The 21,287-nt window shown below is 35.4% G+C and overlaps 1 protein-coding gene across 4 annotated transcripts in view; it reads left to right on the top strand.

Moving 5' to 3' along the window:
* Positions 1 to 21,287, top strand: part of LOC140633284 (ankyrin repeat domain-containing protein 26-like) — a 114,963-nt gene that overhangs the window by 19,085 nt on the left and 74,591 nt on the right. For all 4 annotated transcript variants that reach the window (XM_072825607.1, XM_072825610.1, XM_072825608.1 and 1 more), the window contains 8 exons: positions 4,864 to 4,933; positions 8,403 to 8,457; positions 8,573 to 8,754; positions 12,259 to 12,388; positions 12,697 to 12,746; positions 16,722 to 16,815; positions 19,680 to 19,708; positions 19,800 to 19,872. In XM_072825607.1, the coding sequence (XP_072681708.1) occupies positions 4,864 to 4,933; positions 8,403 to 8,457; positions 8,573 to 8,754; positions 12,259 to 12,388; positions 12,697 to 12,746; positions 16,722 to 16,815; positions 19,680 to 19,708; positions 19,800 to 19,872 (683 nt within the window). The remainder of the gene's footprint in view (positions 1 to 4,863; positions 4,934 to 8,402; positions 8,458 to 8,572; positions 8,755 to 12,258; positions 12,389 to 12,696; positions 12,747 to 16,721; positions 16,816 to 19,679; positions 19,709 to 19,799; positions 19,873 to 21,287) is intronic.

Raw genomic sequence — 21,287 nt, 5'->3', positions numbered from 1 at the left:
TATCATCTATTTAGCAGATATTTCTAAGCAATTGTCTATTTACTGACTTCTCAGTCTAATTTCCCCCTTTAGGCTGGCACATTTGATAAATTCTGTGAAGCTTTTTCTTTCTTTCTTTCTTTCTTTCTTTCTTTCTTTCTTTCTTTCTTTCTTTCTTTCTTTCTTTCTTTCTTTTTTTTGTAGAATTTTTTCTTTTTCTCCATGACTTTTCTATAGGCTTTACTTGATTTTTTTGTTAATTTTCTTCTCCAATTTTCTTGGTGTTTATTTTATTCCATTACTTTTTTCCATTTCTGCCAGCTAAGTATTCTGCATTTTTCTACAGACAAAAAGAAAAGCAGATAGAATTTCAGGGTTTTAAAGAATTTAGAGATGCGTTAATCAAAATACCCCCTGGCACAGTAACCCATGTTTAACATCCTTACCAAGTGGTTGTTGGAGTGGAAAATTTGAAACTCAAAAGGGATTAAAGTGACTTGCTTGGATTTGATACCGTGACAGAAATGAGGTTTAAGTTTAGATTTTTCCCCCTCTTTTTCTCATCTTGTAGGTGAATGTTTTAACCATAGAAAGATAGGGAGTGGGTCTACTGGGAATTAGCAGGGGAGGGCACGTTTCAAGAAGAACCACACTGGTTGAATAGGAATAAGAGTGTTAGAAAAGATGTCAGAATATTGGGGTTTATGACAAGATAGATACAGATGAATTACAAGAACGAAGGACACAAGATATTGGGTGTTGTTTAGAAAGGTATATTAAAATAGAGGGTTCCAGAGAGTCCTGAGCAGCTTTTTTATTTGTTGGTTTAATTGAAGGAACTAGCATACTTCAGGGTTTCTGTTGAGAAACATTAAAATCATTTGAGCCACTGGCAAGAGTGTTTACAGCAAATAGGAATGGGATATCACCGACTTCTACCCCAACTTACAGAAGGTGGCTTAGATCCTCTCAAATAATAGGGGAAAGGGAGATTCTGAAGTATATAGATGAATGGCCCAAGATAGTGGTCTTGTCATCGCTCCACCTCTTTTCCTAATTCTTGGTTGCCCATCCCATGTATGTGTAGGGTTTGGTGGAGTAGGACTGGCTGTCAGATCAATAACAGAGCTTCATCTGGGTAGTTGGTAAGATGCCTGCATTGAGATGACTGCTTGGATGACTCAGACTCCATTTAGCTGGTTCTCCAGGGGCAGGAGATAGCTCCTATTCTTGGTCATTTAGGCCTTTCCTTGTTTTGGGAGTCTGTGCCTTGGCAGGCTAAAGACTTAAACGTTGGAGAGTGCCACGGAGCCCTGCAGAGGAGTGTCCAGGAGTGGGAGCTCACAAAAAGAAAATATTAGGCATTGTGTAGCGAAATAGAGGCACAGCTATCAGGACTGTTTTTATAGCAGTTTCTCTTCCTGGGTATCTGAGTGCCCTTGACGATTTTTAACGTCTTGCTAGTTTATGTAAATAAACTATGTAAATAAAGCAGGACTTGTGGAGGGGAAAAAGTTGAATTTTATAATTTTTAATCTTTCAATCGCTCCGGGAGTAATATTCCCACTAATAACATATACATTTGTTCTTTAACATTTGTTTGTTTGTTTATTTAAAATTTAAGTATAGTTGACACAATGTTATGTTAGTTTCAGGTGTACAGCATAGTGATTCAGCAGGTCCATATTGTTACCCCATGCTTACCACAAGTGCAGTTACTATGTGTTACTGCATAATGCTATTACAATACTATTGACTATATTCCCTATGCTGTACTTTTATCCCTGTGACTTACTATAACTGGAATTCTGAACCTCCCACTTCCCTTCACCCATTTTGTCAGTCTCCCACCCACTTCCTTTCTGGCAATACAGAATTCTCTGTATTTATGGGTCTGTTTTTGCTTTTTGTTTGTTCATTTGTTCTGCTTTTTTGATTCTACATATAAGTGAAATCATATAGTATTGGTCTACTTCTGTCTGACTTATTTCATTTACCCTCCAGGTAATCCACATTGTTGCAAATGGCAAGATTTAATTCTTTTTATCACTTAGTAATACTCCTCTGTGTGTGTGTGTGTGTGTGTATGTGTGTGTGTGTTATACATCTGTTGATGGACACAGGTTGCTTTCGTATCTTGGCTGTTGTAAATAATGCTGCAATAAACATTGGGGTACATATATCTTTTCAAATTAGTGTTCTCTTTTTCCTTGGGTAAGTAAGTACCCAGCAGTAGAATTACTGGATCATGTGGTATTCCTATTTGTACTTCTTCAGGGAACTCCATGCCGTTTTTCACAGTGGCTGCACCAATTTCTATCCGCATCCCCAGCACACGAGGGTTCCTTTTTCTCTGCATCTTCACCAACACTTGTTTTTTTGTGTTTTTGATTCTAGCCATTCTGACAGGTTTAAGGTGATAATTCACAGTGGTTAACTTTTGTATAATTAGCTTTCAAACATTTCAGAGAATTCTTTACCTGTCACACTTAGTTATGGGAACTAAGATATGGGGCCTTTACTGGATATTTCACAGGATAGGAGAGGTGAAAGCAAAATAGATAACTAAAACTTTTTTAAAAACAGAGGCCAAGGGGCACCTGGCTGGCTCAGCGGTTGAACATCTGACTTTGGCTCAGGGCATGGTCCCGGGGTCCCAGGATCGAGTTCCACATTGAATGGCTCCCTCCATGGAGCCTGCTTCTCCCTCTATCTGTGTCTCTGTCTCTTTCTCTGTGTCTCTAATGAATACACAAGTAAAACCTAAAAAAAAACAAAAAACAAAAAACACTGAGGCCAAAGGGCGCCTGGCTGGCTCAGTCAGTTAAGTATCTGCCTTTGGCTTGGGTCATGATCTCAGGGTCCTGGGATGGAGCCCCACATCATGTGGCTCTCTGCTCAGTGGGGCACCTGCTTCTTTTTCTCCCTCTGCCTGCCTCTCTGCCTACTTGCACACTCTTTCTCTCTCTCTCTCCAATAAATAAATAAATAAATAAAATCTTTTAAAAAATAACAAGCCAAATTTTGAGAGACCTGTACTCTGACAAACTATAAAACTTTGGTGAAAGAAATTGAAGATGACACAAAGAAGGGGAACGACATTCTATGCTCATGGATTGGAAGAACACCTATTGTTAAAATGTGTATAGTACCCACAGCAATCTACAAATTTAGTGCAATGCCTATTAAAATCCAACAACATGTTTCACATAACTAGGGCAAACAAGCCTAAAATTTCTATGGAACCACTGAACACCTCAAATACCCAAAGCTATTTTGGAAAAAGAAAAAGATAACTGGAGGTCTCACTATGCTAGATTTCAAGTTATATTACAAACCTGTGGTAATATAAACACTATTGTATTGGCATAAAAATAGATGCAAAAATCAGTATAATAGTATAGAAAATCCAGAAATAAGCCCATAACTATGTCGTTAATCTTTGACAAAGCAGGAAAGAATATCCAGTGGTTTGAAGAGGCTGTGTCTTCAATAAATGATGCTGGGAAAACTGAATAGGTGTATGAAAAGAATGAAACAGGATCATTTTCTTTCACCATTTACAAAAATAAACTCACAATGGTTTAAAGATATAAATATGTCACATGAAACCATTTTATCCTTGAAGAGAGCACAGAGAATGATCTCTCTGGTATTAGCTGTAACAACATTTTTTTTGCTAAAAAAAATTTTTTTTTGGGGGGAGTTATGTCTCCTGAAGCAAGAGCAATAAAAGCAAAATAACTTTTGGGACCACATCAAAATCAAAAGCTTTTGCAGAGTGAAGGAATCAATCCACAAAACTAAAGGCAACCTACAGAATGGGAGAAGAAATTTGCATATGACATATCTGATAAAGGGTTAGTATAAGAATATAAAGAACTGATACATCTCAACACCCAAAACACAACCCAGATAATAAATGACCAGAAGACATTATACGTTTCCAAAGAAGATGTACAGTTGGCCAACAGACATATAAAAAGATCATCAGCATCACACATCATCAGGGAAATGCATATTAAAACTACAGTGAGAGAGCACTGCACACCTGTCAGAATGGCTAAAATAAAAAACACAAGAAGTGTAGATGAGTATGTGGAGGAAAAAGGAACCCTGTTGCACTGTTGGTGGGAGTGCAAACTTGTACAGCCACTGTGGGAAACCATATGGAGGTTCCTCAAAAAGTTAAAAACAGAACTATCCTACAATCCAGTAATTGCACTACTGCATATTTACCCAAATGTGACAAACACACCAATTCAAAGGGATACATGCACCCCATGTTTTTACTACAGCATTATTTGCAATAAACCACCCAAGTGTGTGTGTTGATAGATTAGTGGATAAAGAAGTGGTATATATATACACAATGGAATATTGTTCAGCCATAGAAAAGAATGAAATCTTGTCATTTGTAATGACATGGTGGAGCTAGAGCGTATTATACTAAGTGAAATAAGTCAGAGAAAGACAAATAACATATGATTTCACTCCTAAGTAAAATGTAAGAAACAAAATTAAAATGAGTGAAGGAGAAAAAAATGACAGACAAGCCAAGAAGCAGACTACTGTAGAGAAGAAACTGATGGTTACCAGGGGGGGTTGGTAGGGGAATGGGTGAAATAGGAGATGGGAATTAAGGAATGCACTTGTCATGATGAGCACTGGGTGATATATGGAATTACTGAATCCTTATATTGTATATATGAAACTAATGTAACACTATATGTTAAGGATACTGGAATTAAAATAAAAGCTTAACAAAAGTGAGGCAAAATTTTAATTATATCAAGAAACTTCATTTAATTAACAGCTGAACTTTTACTTAATTTTTTTAAAAAAGAAATGAACTTGTATTTGTTTTATATTTTTGCTCTAAAGTCTTTCCAGTAAACCAGATACTGATGATTCGTGGCCTTCATCAGATGGAGACTTAAGTTTTGGTACCAAGGTAAAGTACTCTCTTGTAAAATTAATTTTGCTGCTCTGAATTTAGTGTTGCATATTATTTACTCTTAAAATATAACAGTGGCTTGCCTCTTGTCATTTTATGTTTGTAATGGAAGGTTGTTCAGAACATTTTAGAGAAATCTGGCAAGCTGAAAATTTTTCTTTTTTTTATTTTTGTAAATCGGTGAAAAAATATATGCTCGAAATGTATAATGACAGCAAACTATTATTGGGAAAAGCTTTCCCATAATGGCGGAAAAATGACATTTGGTCAAGGATCAGAATTCTTACTGTTGTGAGTTTTAAATTATACTAATATTTGTTTGTTTATTTATTTATTTATTTCTAACATTACTTTTATAATACTCATGCCTAACTGAAATCTTTAGTGGATCCAATTATTGTAGTTTTTTTTCTTGGATACCTTTTTTGTTGGATATTTTTTATCTTAGTAGCATATAATTTTACCAAAGAGGACTGATTTCTCTATTTCTATCCTTTGTGTTACATTTAGACTAAAATAATAGAAATTGTGGAAATTCAGAGATTGTTTCTCACTATTTATATTGCAAAAGTATTCCACTGTGTTTTTGAAATAATTCCATTAAGGGTGTTGTTAACACTCTTTATCTAAGTGAAGAGTACAAGTTTTGCCTAAAATAATAATCGGCTCTACAAGCAGAGGCTTTTTATAACCACATGTAAAATGTCCATTTTCAGAAATCTTTTATATTACAGTGTTAAAAATATCTACTCATAGTCCTTGTGTCAGATTTTAAAATTTCAGATGCTTTATACTTATTTACATATTCTAAAATGAATAAGCTCCTGCATCATTTTACAGTAATAGATTATATTAGGAAACATAATTGTGCATCTCCTGAAATACCTAGAATAAGATCTTGCTTGGAAGAAGCAATTTAATAATTTTTTAATGTGAGTAAGTTTGCAGACAGATGGAATTCTGCATAATAGGATGTTATAAGTATTATGCATACTAAGTCATAAATATATAAATTTAAAAATTGTAGCTCAAATTTATATTTCCTTTTCACATTTAGGATTTACAAGCTAAATGAATTATGTTGAGGAAATAAATAAATAATTAAGAAAGAAAGTTATGTATTTTAGTACCCTCCAATTGTCAGCTTGGAATTTTAGATAAAACTTCCTTACCTTTTTGTTTTTTTAACCCCATCTATATTCCATTAGATATAGGCTTTCAAGGTATACATTTCTTCTTAGAATTCTCACTACCAATTCTTTTTCCATGTGGAAAGTTGATGTGTTAGAAACATTTCTTTTTCAATTTTTTTTCTCTCTCTAGTGATAATTTGTAGCTTCCAGGTTGTGCTAGATGACCACTAATTGAAAAATTTACTCTATAGTTAAAAAACTAAGGTTTTTTTTTTTTTTAAGATTTTATTTTTTATTTGTGAAAGATACACACACACAGAAGCATAGACATAGGCAGAGAGAGAATCAGGCTCCATGCAGGGAGCCCGATGTGGCATTCTATCCTGGAACTCCAGGATCACACCCTGGGCTGAAGGCAGATGCACAACCACTGAGCCATCCAGGCATCCCAAAACTAAATTCTTTATTACAATATTTATAAACAAATAACTGTAGAGTGAGACAAGTCAGTATTATTAGGGATATAGTATATAGTATAAACAAAAGTCTCAAACTTTTTTCAATTACATGTTATAAATATGTATATTATATGTATGTTATATATAGAGGCTTTTCTTTATATTGTATATTTCTATATAGTGTATCCATTCATCTGTATTGTATATGTGTGTATATATATATACTGAAAAATACCTACATTTTTTCCACAGCCTTTTTTTTTTCCCACAGGCCTTTTATTACTTATATTTTTCCTTGCCTTAAGCTCATGTTTGATTGAATGGTCGTGTCTTATGTTTTTCCTTTTTTCTTCTTCTCCCTCCACGTTTTTTTTTTTTAATGATTTTCCCCTACCCTAATTTTTCCTTACAGAAAAAAATACCATTTCTTTAGTCTGTTCTTTCTGTCCATCTCTTTCTATGTCCATTGTCAATATTTTTGGTTATGGCTTTCTCTTGTCTGTGTGTGTCTGTGGTTTTCATTCCTGAATCATTACCCCACAAGGCTTATTTTTTTTTCTCTTTCCTGAAGGAGCTGACTTTAAACAGTCATTTTCCCTTAGCATTTTGACAAACAAAAGCAACGTAAACTGTTTGTAATTCCAACTTGCCTAAATAAAATAAAACTAAATTTTAATATTTTCTAAGAGATAGTCATGCAACTATAAATCATGTATTTTTAAAATATAATAAAATAATTAATTTAAAAAAAAAGATTTTATTTATCTATCCATGAGAGAGACAGAAAGAGACAGAGACAGAGGCAGAGGGAGGAGAAGCAAGCTCCATGCAGGGAGCCTGATGTGGGACTCTGGGATCACACCCTGAGCCAAAGGCAGATAGATGTTCAACCACTGAGCCATACAGGCATCCCAATAATGACATTTCTTAATGTTAGTTTTTTTGAATTTCAATTACCTAGGGATAAATTTTTATTTTAGGTTATTTTTGTAAAGAAAGTATTTTTAAAAATTTTAAATTCATTTTAATTAATAAATGGTGTATTATTAGTTTCAGAGGTAGAATTCAGTGATCCATCAGTTGCATACAACACCCAGTGCTTACTATTTCAAGTGCCCTGCTTAATGCCCATCACTTAATTACCCAATTGCTCCAACCCTCTCCCCTCCAAAACCCTCAGTTTATTTCCTATGATTAAGAGTCTCTTATGGTTTGTCTCTCTCTCTGATTTTTATCTTATTTTTCCTCCCTTCCCCTATGCACCTCTGTTTTGTTTCTTAAATTCCACATAGGATTGAAATCATATGGTATTTGTCTTTCTCTAACTAACATTTCACTTAGTATAATACTCTTTAGTCCCATCCATGTTGTTGCAAATGGCAAGATTTCATTCTTTTTGATGGCTGAGTAATATTCCATTGTATTTATACACACCGTATCTTCTTTATCCATTCATCTGTCAATGGGCATCTGGGCTTTTTTTGTAGTTTAGCTATTGTGGTCATTGCTGCTTTAAATGTTGGGGTGCTGGTGTCCTTTCAAATCACTATGTTTGTATCCTTTAGATAAATACTCAGTACTGCAATTGCTGGGTCATAGGATGGCTCTATTTTTAACTTTTTGAGGAAGACTTTGTATAATAATCAGTTGGGGTAAGAAAAGTAACATTTTGGGACTATTAAATCTCTTATAATCTTCACCCCATGAGAAAATGTAGGTTAGTAAATGGCACAACTGAGATTTGAATCTGTATTTGAATGATCTCCAAAACCTGTGTTCTTTTTGTAATGGTGTTCATTTGGTAATGGTGAATATTACAGTTATTTTTATGAAATGTGATACTTGTAATCCTGAAAACTATCAATTTTTTTCTAGGCTGTCCCGAAACCAAACTTAAGAGAGCTAATGGCTGCTTTTCTGCGAGCCAAGAGTAAGCTATTTGAAGATTTGTGTTATTCACTGAGTTTTGTCCATTTTTGTGTTATTTAGTAATTTGAAGTTACAGATACCTTCATGTACTCTTTACTTTGTTTTTCACTAAATAGGGGCAAAATGTGGCATTGTGAGCCTAGAAGATAGACCTTTATTTGCTGAGAACAATTTTGCAAGTGAAGATAAGACTGAAACTCTTTGGAAACCATCAGTCAATGTCTCTGACTATTCTCCTCTTGCTTTTGTATCACCTGGAACTCCTCAAACGTCTTTAGCAATGCTTGGTGTTACAAAGGTAAGTTGTTTTGAATTTTTCCCCCATGTTTTTTCACATACCATCCTCTTGATATCCTTATAATGAAAAGAATCTTAGGAAGAAATGGAAGCCCTCAAGAATATAAGAGAAAACAGTGTAATAACAACAGAGAAGTAAGTACTGGGTTGAGATTTGTAACAGTTGGTGGGAATAAACAAATCTTAGGTATGCCATTATGGAAAGAAAGAAAGAATTAGAAAGCAACTGGAAAGAATAGCTAGATGGATGTGAAGATGAAGGAGGGAGTGTGGGGGAAGAATTCATTTAAGAAGGACAAGATGAATGTAAAGATAGAATAATTTAGAGAGATTATTATAAAAAAAAAAAAAACCAGCAGTAGTGAGGCTAAGGGAGAACAGATACTGTATATTATAAAATATGATAGAAACTATTTTAAATGCAAATTAAGAAAAGAAAGTCAGATAAAAAAAATGCTCAGACTCTTCTGAATGACAGCTGGTTTTTATGAAGAACTGAAAGGAAATTTTATCCTTTTAAGTTTAATAAAGTATGATAGCCTGTATTTAATTTAGCAAAACTTGAGTTTATAGATAATGCATAGTGAAATCTGTTTTAAGCTGTAATCAGATTTATTATGAATTTTGAGTTTTGGCCAGTGTCTTTCTTGTGGTTTCTAATGAAACTTACTGTGTAGTATAATCTTGGCTGATTTTAGATCTTTTGAGAATAAAGAGAGGACATAAATAAGCATTTTATTTAGTCTTTTTATTAATTAAAACTGAAATTTTTTCTTAGCTAAGTTAGGTTCTTAATCTCTATCCATTAAATGAAAAAAAAAATTTTAAGCTTCAAGACTCTTAAAACAAAACTAAAAGACAACCTACAGAATGGGAGAAGATATTTGCAAATGACGTATCAGATAAAGGGCTAGTTTCCAAGATCTATAAAGAACTTATTAAACTCAACACCAAAGAAACAAACAATCCAATCATGAAATGGGCAAGGACATGAACAGAAATCTCACAGAGGAAGACATACACATGACCAACACGCACATGAGAAAATGCTTCGCATCACTTGCCATCAGGGAAATACAAATCAAAACCACAATGAGATAGCACCTCACGCCAGTGAGAATGGGGCAAATTAAGGCAGGAAACCACAAATGTTGGAGAGGATGTGGATAAAGGGGAACCCTCCTGCACTGTTGGTGGGAATGTGAACTGGTGCAGCCACTCTGGAAAACTGTGTGGAGGTTCCTCAGAGTTAAAAATAGACCTGCCCTATGACCCAGCAATTGCACTGTTGGGGATTTACCCCAAAGATACAGATGCAGTGAAACGATGGGACACCTGCACACCGATGTTTATAGCAGCAATGTCGACAATAGCCAAACTGTGGAAGGAGGCTCTGTGTCCATCGAAAGATGAATGGATAAAGAAGATGTGGTTTATGTATCCAATGGAATATTAACTCAGCCATTAGAAACGACAAATACCCACCATTTGCTTTGATGTGGATGGAACTGGAGGGTGTTATGCTGTGGGAAATAAGTCAATCGGAGAAGGACAAACATTATATGTTCTCGTTCATTTGGGGAATATAAATAATAGTGAAAGGGAATAGAATGGAAGGGAGAAGAAATGGGTAGGAAATATCAGAAAGGGAGACAGAATATAAACACTCCTAACTCTGGGAAACGAACTAGGGGTGGTGGAAGGGGAGGAGGGTGGGGGGTGGGGATGAATGGGTGACAGGCTCTGAGGGGAGCACTTGATGGGATGAGCACTGGGTGTTATTCTGTATGTTGGCAAGTTGAACACCAATAAAAAAGAAATTTATTATTTAAAAAATGGTATTCGTTACAGAAATGAATACTTGTTCATATGTATATATACATATATATGTATATATGCATTTTTCTAAAGATTTATTTATTTAAGAAAGGGGAGAAGGGCAGAGAGAAGGAGAGAAGCAGACATCCTTCTCAGCGTGGAGCCTGATGTAAATAAAGCTCAGTGTCACAACCCTGACATCATAACCTAAGCTGAAATCAAGAGTTGAATGTTTAGCTAACTGAGCCATCCAGGTGCTCATTACTTGCCTATATTAATAAAAGTGTATTTTCTGTCCTAGAAAGTAATGTTGAAGTATATAATTGAAATATTGAATCCCATGGTTTTTCCCCCCTTCCTTTATTTTTATTTTGAAAATTTCAGAGTTTTGTGTAGGTTGACATTAATTATATCAGGTTAGTATATTTTATAGATAACTATCTTTTTAACATCATGTGGTTTTCCTTAGTATTGTCATTTTTTTCCTACTCCAAATGTATTTATCTAAAACTTACTTTGTAAGTCCCCTGGGTGCTTCAAATTTGGTGAAGTCCCAGACTGAAGATATTATTTCTGACCCTTTCCTTTTCCTGACTTTGTAATCTGCTTGTCCTTTGTTTTCGCCATCCTAGTATATAGCACCATTGGAATACTGAAGCAAAAAAAATCCTGCACTCCAAGCTTCCCTAAAATTAGGTGACATCACATCCAGGTGACTGGAGTGGCTCACTTGGTTAAGCATCTGACTCTTAATGGTGGCTCAGGTCATGATCTCAGGATCCTGGCATTGAGCCCTGTGTTGGGCTCTGTACTGAGTGGGGAGGCTGAATGGGAAGAGGATTTTCTCTCTTCCTCTTCCTCTGCCTCTCCCCCTGCATGGACACACACTCTCTCTTTCTCTCAAAAAATAAATAAATGAATAAATCTTTTTAAAAAATCACCACATCCAGTCACCCCACCACATTCAGTATCTTGTACCTGCTTATAATTTTTCACATCTTATTACTGTAATTCACTTTCTCACCTATAATTTTGAAATACTCTTCTCTTTTGGTTCCTTTATGTTCATCTTTACATTGATACTGGAGTTATATTTCTAAAATATATTTGTGATGATGTAACTCCTCTGCTTATTTAGTGGATTCCCCATTACCTGAAGGAGAAAGTTCATATCCTAACATGACCCCTGTCTTTTTTGGTTCAATCCTGATTTTCCAATTATATCTCTTTACCCCATTCCCAATAATTGTGTCCTAGTTTTGCCACATTCTGAGCTATTGTCACTTACTATGTTATTTCCTGCTTCTCCTTTTGATCATTCTACCTTTGCTAGAATGCCCTTCACACACTCCTTTATACTTTGTCTTTCAAGATACAGCCTTATCTTCGCAGCATTTCTTGATTTCCCATATGCATTTTTTTTCTCCTTGTGCCTTCACTGTACTTTATTCACTTCACTTGTAGAACTAGTGAATGATCCTCTTCTGTTCTTATTTGTTTTCATCCATCTGTACCCCTACTAGCCTATAGGGCAGACTCCATGATAGTGCCTATGACTTGACAGATATGGTATGTATTTGTCTTTCTGAGGAGTGAGTAAGTGAATTAATGTGATGTTTTTTGATGTTGGAGTGGTTTTTTTTGTTTTTTGTTTTGTTTTGTTTTGTTTTTGGTGGTGTTCATATAGGAAGGAGCAACGAAGCCAGCAATTGAAAAAAAGGACAATGGTATTGATATTATTGAAAGTGCTCCACAAAAGCAAACAGTTAATGACAATTTGACTTCTGCTGATAGAGCACACAAAAATAATACAAGTGGTAAGTCAGTGAAAATCTATGAGTTTTTTTCTATGCTTACATGCTTGTATAAAACAATATGAAAGTATGTAGATCCAAATATGTTATCCATTTCATTTCATTAAGTGAATTTTCTTTTGCTATCTTTCTAAGTATCCCAACTACTACCAACTTTTTCTTCCTGAAAATGCTTCCACCCTCTGAAAAATCTTATCTCCTAATACTTTTATTTTATTAAAATATTTGTGAATGGGGATAGGCTTGTATATGTGTTTAGAATTCATAGTAATACATGTTCTCATTAATGTATTTGTGACTATATTTTACAGATAGGATGTCAGCTTTAGAGCGAGAAGATAGTTCACCTTGGGATTCTGAGGTACTGTCTTCTTATTATTTTAAAATATAAGCATTGAGTGATGTTATAAAACCAATGCTTAGACTTTACACTCTCATCTCTGCATTTGCCAATAAAAACTAATTCCTTATACTTTTTACCTGTATTTGATAATTATGTGCTAAATATAATACTACAGTTCTGCTAATTTGCAAGCTTAACTTAGTGAAAGGTGTGTAGTAGTATTGCAGAAAACTGAGCTTAGAAGTGTTAAGGAATCGGGATGCCTGGGTGGCTCAGTGATTGAGCATCTGCCTTATGCTCTGGGCATGGTCCTGGAGTCCAGGGATTGAGTCCCACATCAGGGTCTCTGTGGTGAGCCTGCTTCTCCCTCCGCCTGTGTCTCTGCCTCTCTCTGTGTCTCTCATGAATAAATAAAATCTTTTTTAAAAATGTGTTAAGGAATCCTTTCTAAAAATATTCCATCCAGTTACTCATGAGAGACACACACACAGAGAGGTAGAGACACAGGCAGAGGGAGAAGCAATCTCCCCACAGGGAGCCCCATGGAGAACCCAATCCGGGGACTCTGGGATCACACCCCAAACTGAAGGGAGATGCTCAATCCCTGAGCCACCCAAGCATCCCAAGTTTGGGTTTTGAAGTTATCTAAAAAGCTAAAGAATTACTCTAGGTCAACCTATGGTGAAATGTATGATTCTGTGGTGTATATGGATGTGCAAAACTTCTAATGAGATCTAGAGAGAGTTTGGATTATAGTTTTATATAAATATATAAAAATATATATAATATACATTATGTTTATATATTAAATATATTATATTAATATATTTTTATATTTTATATAATTTCTATATCCTTTTATATAAGGCATATATATTTATATATAGTTTGTGTATTATGTGTAATATATATTATATCACATTTTATTTATCAAATATATATTTAAAGATTTATTTAAAGATTTATTTAAAGATTTTATGTATTTATTTATTTATTGAGAGAGAGTGAGCAAGTGGGAGGGAGAAGGAGACACAATCTGAAGCAGACACCACTCTGAGCACAGAGCCCATCACAGGGCTTGATTCCATGACCATGAGATTATGACCTGAGCTGATACCAAGGGTTGGATGCTCAACCAACTAAGCCATCCAGGCACCCTAAAAGTATTATATTTGGATTGTCAGGTAGATCTACAAGGAGCATTGGGAGTATAATAACAATGTGGTTTAGTGGTGCTTTATTCATTTATTTTTGTAAAGATTTTATTTATTTATTTATTTATTTGAGGGGGGGGTGAGCATGAGTGGGAAAAGGGGTAAAGGGAAAGGGAGAAGCAGGCTCCCCACTGAGCAGTGAGGCTGATGACTTGGGGCTTGATCCCAGAACTGACTCAGCCATCAAGCCCTCCCTGGTTTAGTGGTATTTTAAAAGGTAAAAACATTTTGGATAGTTAAAATAGCATGCACTTCATATCTTTGTGGCAGCCCTACTTAGAGTAACATAACTATAAAGTAATGATGACCTATTCTAAGGTGACAACTATGGAAGAAGGTAAAAAGGGCCTATCTATGTCTTAGTAGAGGCAGCTGCTCTACAGTGGCATGAGCACTGTATTTGAAGTCAAAAGATGTGCTACCATCTTGGTTCTGTTACTTATTAGCTGTAGGATCTCAGAAAAACTTGTTTAACCTGTTTGAATGTCAGTGACCTCATTCATAAAAATGGTACTAATACCTACCTCTCAGGTATGTGTCATAACCAAATGTGGTAACAAAGGTGAAAGCACTTTGTAAAGCTGTAAAGAATGCTCTAGAAATATAAGGCAAAAGTGATCACAGCAGTATTTTAGTGACTTACTAAATATAGAGGGCATGTTTTATAAATGTGAAATTTCTGAGGACAGTAAAATGGCAAGTGTTAAGAAAAGAATGGGAAAGTTAGAGTGGACAGGTGGATTTGTAATTTGGGGTATGTTAAGTTTCAATAGCCTGTGATTAGAGACGTTGAGTTGGCCCTTGAGCAAGATGGGCTTGAACTGTCTGTCCACTTACAGATGCTTTTCGATACAGTACTTTCTTAATGTAGCTTCCCTTCCTTATGATTTTCTTAATAACCTGTTCTTTAGTTTATATTTAAGAATACATTGTATAATACCTATCATATACAAAGTTTGTTCATTGACTTCATGTTATTGGTAAGGTCAACATTAATTTATAATTTACTTGACTTCCATGCTCAGTTTACAGTCAGTGGCCAAATGAGGGTTAAAAAGTAACTTAGATCTAGAGAACATATATATGAGTCTTTTATTTAAATGTTTTGGTTTTTCATATATACGTTTCCTATTTTTAAGTCTAATTGCTCTTAAAGTAGGAAATTCAATAGGAGATGAGTAGTTAAGTTTTTGGGGAATCAAGTCATTTGTGAATATTTGACTGTGTGGCCTTCAACACCCTCAGCCCTTGCATTCTTCAAGCATAGTGATTTGGTACTTAGACCTTCTCAGTGAGATGAGGATGATGATTATTTTTTAGAGAGAGAGAGAGAGCACATGTGTGATCAGGTGGGGAGGGGGAGCAGAGGGAGAGGGAGAGAGAGAATCCTATGTTGGCTTCAAGCTCAACACAGAGCCCCAATGTGGGATTTGATCTCATGACCCTGAGACCATGACCTGAGTTGAAATCAAGATTTGGATGCTCAACTGACTGGCCACCCTGGCACCCCCTCAGTGACATGATTTTCACTGTTTCACAAATACATTTCTGTTACTGAATACTAACTATGACCAGGCTGTACAGGGTGTAGTGGTAGGAGCAGAAAAATTAGGAAACAATGATCCATTTTAAGTCACTATCAGTGTTTCATATAAAAAAATGGAAACGTTAGTTTAGGAATTTTGGAGGCGTTTGTATTTAGGATGGGGATGAGAATGGGAGTGGAATCTTGGTAGTCAGAAAAAAATCTCTCTGAGTATGGCCAGAGCTGCCAAGTGAAGGATGGGAAGGACCAGTCACAAGAATGTCTTGGAGAAGGACATTCTGGACAGAGAGAACCATGGAGCACATCTGTTCATCATTTCACTCTAATGTCTTAGAATAACCAGGAAGCAGGAAGACCCACCCCGTTGTTATAACAATTGATATTTTTGAGTGTAGAAAAGAAAATGTGCATACTAAAACAAATGCCTGGTACCTTTTAGGTGATTAATCAATAAATGTTCTTTTTCTGTGTGTGAGTAAAATGAAAGAAGTTTATTAAGTAAAGATATAGAGAAAGCTCTTAGGAGTGAGAGGGGTCCCAACAGGTTTGGCCTCAATAAATGTTCTTATTCTTCCCTTCTGAAAGCTTACTATACTTTTTGAAACATTTCATACCTATATCTAAAATTTTTTGCTACTATTTAAACATAATTTCAAGAAAAGTTTTTCTTCCTACTTTGCCATTTCATTCAACCATTTTTCCTACCAATAAAAATTCCAAGCCTTTGTTTATCTAAATGAAGCACCAGCTTCCACAGTGTTCTATTTCTACTCAACATGGTGTACTCCAAGGTTTATTATCATGCCAAGTATCTTATTTTAACACTAAAAAACTTTCTGCCATTAGGAACAGTTTAGATTTATAGCAAATATACTTATTAAAGAATTTGTTTCAATACATAGTTTTACTGTCCTTTTGTTCTGGTGGAGAATGCAAAGTAGAGTCAGGTGTTTTGTTATTTCCTTGTTGAAATGTACGTATAAGTCAGTCTTCTTGTCTGTGAAAGTATTTACTCTGGCCTTCCATGTTCATTTTAGAGTTAATGGCCAAATGAAAACTAAAAGGCACACTTAATCTAGAGAGCATAGATGAGGTTTTTAAATGTGTTGGTTTTCAATACATGCTTTTCCTATTTGTAAGTCTGATTGCTATTAAAGCAGAGCATTCAAATATTTTCTTAGAAAAGGACTAGGAAATTTTTATGCAACTCATTATTGATGTTAATTTTAACAGAGTATTTCTGCAAGTCTTCCAAAGAAATCTGTTGATTGTTTACCTGGAGGTGCAGATCAACAAGGGCAAAGTATATTAAATGAACAAGTAGAAGGTAAGAATTGTATTTTATAAAAAGTCATTTGATAGAATGTTGATTCAAAACAGAAATTCTGATGTATCCTAATATCCAAAGAAAATCACCTATTAAATGTGTAGAAAGGAGAAAGATGTGAAAAGGAGGTAAGTTCTATATTTTATCAGGTGTCAGCTACAGATTAAATTGAGAGTACCACTAAAGGAGCTAAATTACTGGTTCCATTTCCAGGTATTCCAAGACCTAAGGAATGTCTGGAAATAGTTGGAAAAGAGCAAAGAGGGAATGATGAGAAAGGCTGAGTGTACAGGGAGTAAATGGATGAAAATAAGTAACACTTTATAATGGAAGGTGGTAAAATAAAAGAATTCTTTTAAAAGGAGAAGCAAACTATTTGAAATGTGGGGATAATATCAAGTGAGTTTCCAGTACCAAAACTTGTCAGAGTAGTAAACCAAAATTTTCCCACCCTTAACAGTTTTTCTCACTGTTGGGAAGACATTAAGGATTGACTTAGCTGATTATGCAGAGCTATGTCCTAGTCAACTATAAATGTATATATGTTAGGGGTGCCTGGGTGGCTTAGTCAGTTGAAGGTCTGCTTTTGGCTTGGGCCATGATCCCCGGGACCTGGGATGGAGCCGTGCTGAGCTGGGAGCCTGCTTTTCCCTCTCCCTTTGTCTGCTGCTCTGCCTGCTTGTGCATGCTCTCTCTGTGTCAAATAAATGAACACACCTTTCAAATAAATAATTATGTGTACCTTAATGTCATATAAAATGGTGGTACTTCATAAGTTAGTATCATTTAGTGCAAAAAAAGAGAATTGGAAGGAAAAAGAGAGCAGGGTCAATTAGGGGGAGATCAAGGAAGCTTTAGCCCTGATAAAAAGTCCATTAGAACATTTGTGACTTTTAATACATTTTCAGTTTTGGAGAATTGTTAGTGATGAACTTGAGGCTTGATATTTGAAGGTTAAGGTAAAGGAATGCGGCAGCAGATTCAGTGTGGACCAGAATTTTGCAAATTGTAGTGAATCACCTGAGACCTTGTTAAAAATGCACACCATGAACAGCAGGTCTGGAATTCTGTGTTTTGACCTCTCAGATGATGCCAGTGTCGGTGGTCCTTGGGTCATGTGCTCAGTAGCATGGAAGTAGACTTCCCTGTAGAGAAATCTGGAAAGGCTCTTGGATATTTCAAGACATAACAGGATCAAGGAAAAGCATTATTTTCTTTTTATTTCTCAACATGGAGATACAGAAATAGAAGGTATAAATGCAAGGTATTATTGCTAAACAAAGAGGAAAGAAGTGGTGGAGAATATCCATAAAAAGATAGTAAAAGCAAAAAGAATCAAGACCATAGACCAGAAATTACCTTTTAAAAAGATTTATTTATTTATGTTAGAGAGAGTCAACGAGCAGGGAGGGGGCAAAGGGAGATGGGGAGAGAGAGAGAGAGAGAATCCTTAAGCAGACCCCTGATGAGTGAGGAGCCTACCATGGGACTAAATCCCAGAACCCTGAGATCATGACCTGAGCTGAAATCAAGAGCTGGACACCCAACTGACTGGGCCACACAGGTGCCCCCAGAAATTACTTTTGAAGACAGGGGATAGTGAAGGGAAAGAGAGGAAAAAAGAAAGTTATGTTAGTTAGGGAGTTTTGAAGTTGGTGAGGAAACTCTAGAGCATTCATTTTAGATAGCTTGAGTTTATTTGTACTGAAACAGGTTAGATCACAGCTGCTCAACAAAGAATACTGAGAGCAAATGGAGCTAGACTTGGGATAAACATAGCCACCATTCATCTTTCTCAAATCTACTGGATCTCAAAGATATATGTTACATTGATAATCATTATTCAAGTGAGATTAATTTGAATATGGAAGCATGGGTGTTTTTTTAAGATAGCTAATTTTGGGGGGTGACAGCTGTTTCAAACAAACCTCTTCAAGACTGACATGGTCTACCAAATCAGACTGATTTTGGAAACACAAGAAATGATAGAGGCCATTCATTAAATGCTAAAATTGTTACTATCAGTAAATATGACACTGATTTTGAAATACAGATTTCTAGTATCTAAAAATTTGGTGGCAATTAAATTGATTTTTCTCATTTTGGTAGTCATAGTTCCATATTGAAAGCTTATTATACATTATTTCTTAATGTGTTTTATATACCTTCTTGCGTGCATGGGTCAAGAAACTTTAAGATGGCTAAATTAGAGGATACAAGAAATGTAGGCATACCAGTGGCCCACATGGGTATAGACAAAAATGAATACTTTTATTAACTATTATCCTACAAGTATATCCAGGCTGATCAATTCATAACACTTTCTCCAATGAAAAATAAATTATGCATTCAATTGAACTGTCATCATAACTGTGTACTGCTTAAATTATGGGACAAATTGAAGAACATGGCAAATACTTGTAGTAGAATGGTATCAATGATTCTGCCATACTGCAATCAGGATGTACTGTTGCATTCTACCATCAGCTTTCACATTTATCCTCTCAGTCATCATTTGTTCCTCTGATTAAAGATTGCTTTTCTCCCCCATCAATCAGCATGTTCACGTTGGTATATGTGCAACATTTAGTGATTTCATTTGAAACATCATCTTACTTTTGAAATCCTAACTGCATGTTATGTTGAACATATATTTCTGTTTTTTCCAATATTTATAATGGGTTCTTATTTCTTTCTTGTGCTGTCTTAACCCACTTTCCTATCTCTAGAAACAAAAGATCAAAACCAAATGTAATCACTTTCAAAGCCAAGCATGAGGATTCATTCACCTTAATATTAACTGCAGGAATGTATAGTTGCCTTTCATATTTACGTATAAACTACATGTCCCTTTTGCATTTTAGAATCTCCTGGAAAAGATCTTCATTGGAAGGTAAAGCTTATGTATTTTTATTTTGAATTTCTAACTACAGATTGTATGAAATATACATTGTCTTAATCATATTGTTTCAATACCCTTCCAGTCTACCACTGAAGTGAAAGATTCTGTTACTAATGAAGCAGTAGCAGGGAAAGATCAACAAATGTCCAGATCAGGTAAATTTTACAGTACAAATTTAACTGTGGGAAGAAGTACACTAAAATATTTGGAATGCCCATAATCTTCTTATACCAAATTCTTGTGTGTGTGTGTGTGGCAAATTTAATTGAAGGATTTGACATAAATAAGGTAGGTGTCATTGCTGATATCCATGTTTGAACAAAAGATATTTACAAACATAAGAGAAAGAGATTTTAAAAATGTAAGCTTTAGCTCAAGTTTCTACTTTTAAGTTTTGAAATCCTAATGTTCCCAGTTTGGAATTCCTTTACTTCTTTGGGATTCCCAGAAGTTAATTATTAGACTCTAAGACTTTTCCACTGTTCACCATACTTATTTGAATTCTATTACCTAAAGCAAAGCTTCACTTGCTAACATGTCAGTTGTGTTTGAACTTCATTTCATCTTTGTATTATATTAATCATTTTAAGTGAAACACTTGTTCTGATTAGCAGACTCTGTGTTTGTGTGTGCATGCACGTGCAGGTATGTATGGTGACTTTGATTATTAAAAATGTGGGAAAGAATTAGTTGTATCTTAATATTTGGTAGACACAATCTTAAAACAGTAATTCTGAACCTTTTTGGCCTAGAGTCCTTTTGTACTATTTAAAAATTATTGGGAGGGCAGCCTGGGTGGCTCAGTGGTGTAGCACCGCCTTCAGCTCAGGATGTGATCCTGGAGTCCCAAGATTGGGCTCCCTGCATGGAGCCTGCTTCTACCTCTGCCTGGGTCTCTGACTCTCTCTCTCTCTCTCTCTCTCTCTGTCTGTCATGAATAAATAAAAATCTTTAAAAAAATTATTGGGAATTCCAAAGAATGTCTGTTTAAGTGGATTGTATCTGTTGATATTTACAATCTTAGAAGTTAGACATTTAAAACACAAGCATGCACAATCTCATGTTGTTAGCCATTAGAGCTGTGATCCACTAATCATGCGAGTTGTGATGCTATCACACATTTTATCTTCAGAAAACTTTACTGTAAATAAGAGAATGAGAGTGAAAATGTCAAATAACATTTGGTATTATTATGAAGATAGTTTTGACCTCTTGGATTTTGTGAATTGATGGATCTTGGGACTTTGGGGATTTTCAGATGACATGGGAGAACTGATTTGGGAGAACCATGTACAGGGTTCATGGACCTAAAATGATAAAGGGGTCTTTGTGATGAAATGGGCATTAAAGTTTCATTTCTGCATTTCTTGCTTTTTTCTTTCCCTTAAGAGGTTTAATTGTGTTTTTTTTTTAAATTTTATTTATTTATGATAGTCACAGAGAGAGAGAGAGAGAGAGAGGCAGAGACATAGGCAGAGGGAGAAGCAGGCTCCATGCACCGGGAGCCCGACGTGGGATTCGATCCCGGGTCTCCAGGATCGCGCCCTGGGCCAAAGGCAGGCGCCAAACC

The sequence above is a fragment of the Canis lupus genome, chromosome 5, assembly GCF_048164855.1.
Source record: "Canis lupus baileyi chromosome 5, mCanLup2.hap1, whole genome shotgun sequence".
Lineage (NCBI taxonomy): Eukaryota > Metazoa > Chordata > Mammalia > Carnivora > Canidae > Canis > Canis lupus.
This window is presented reverse-complemented; position numbering and strand designations above follow the sequence as displayed.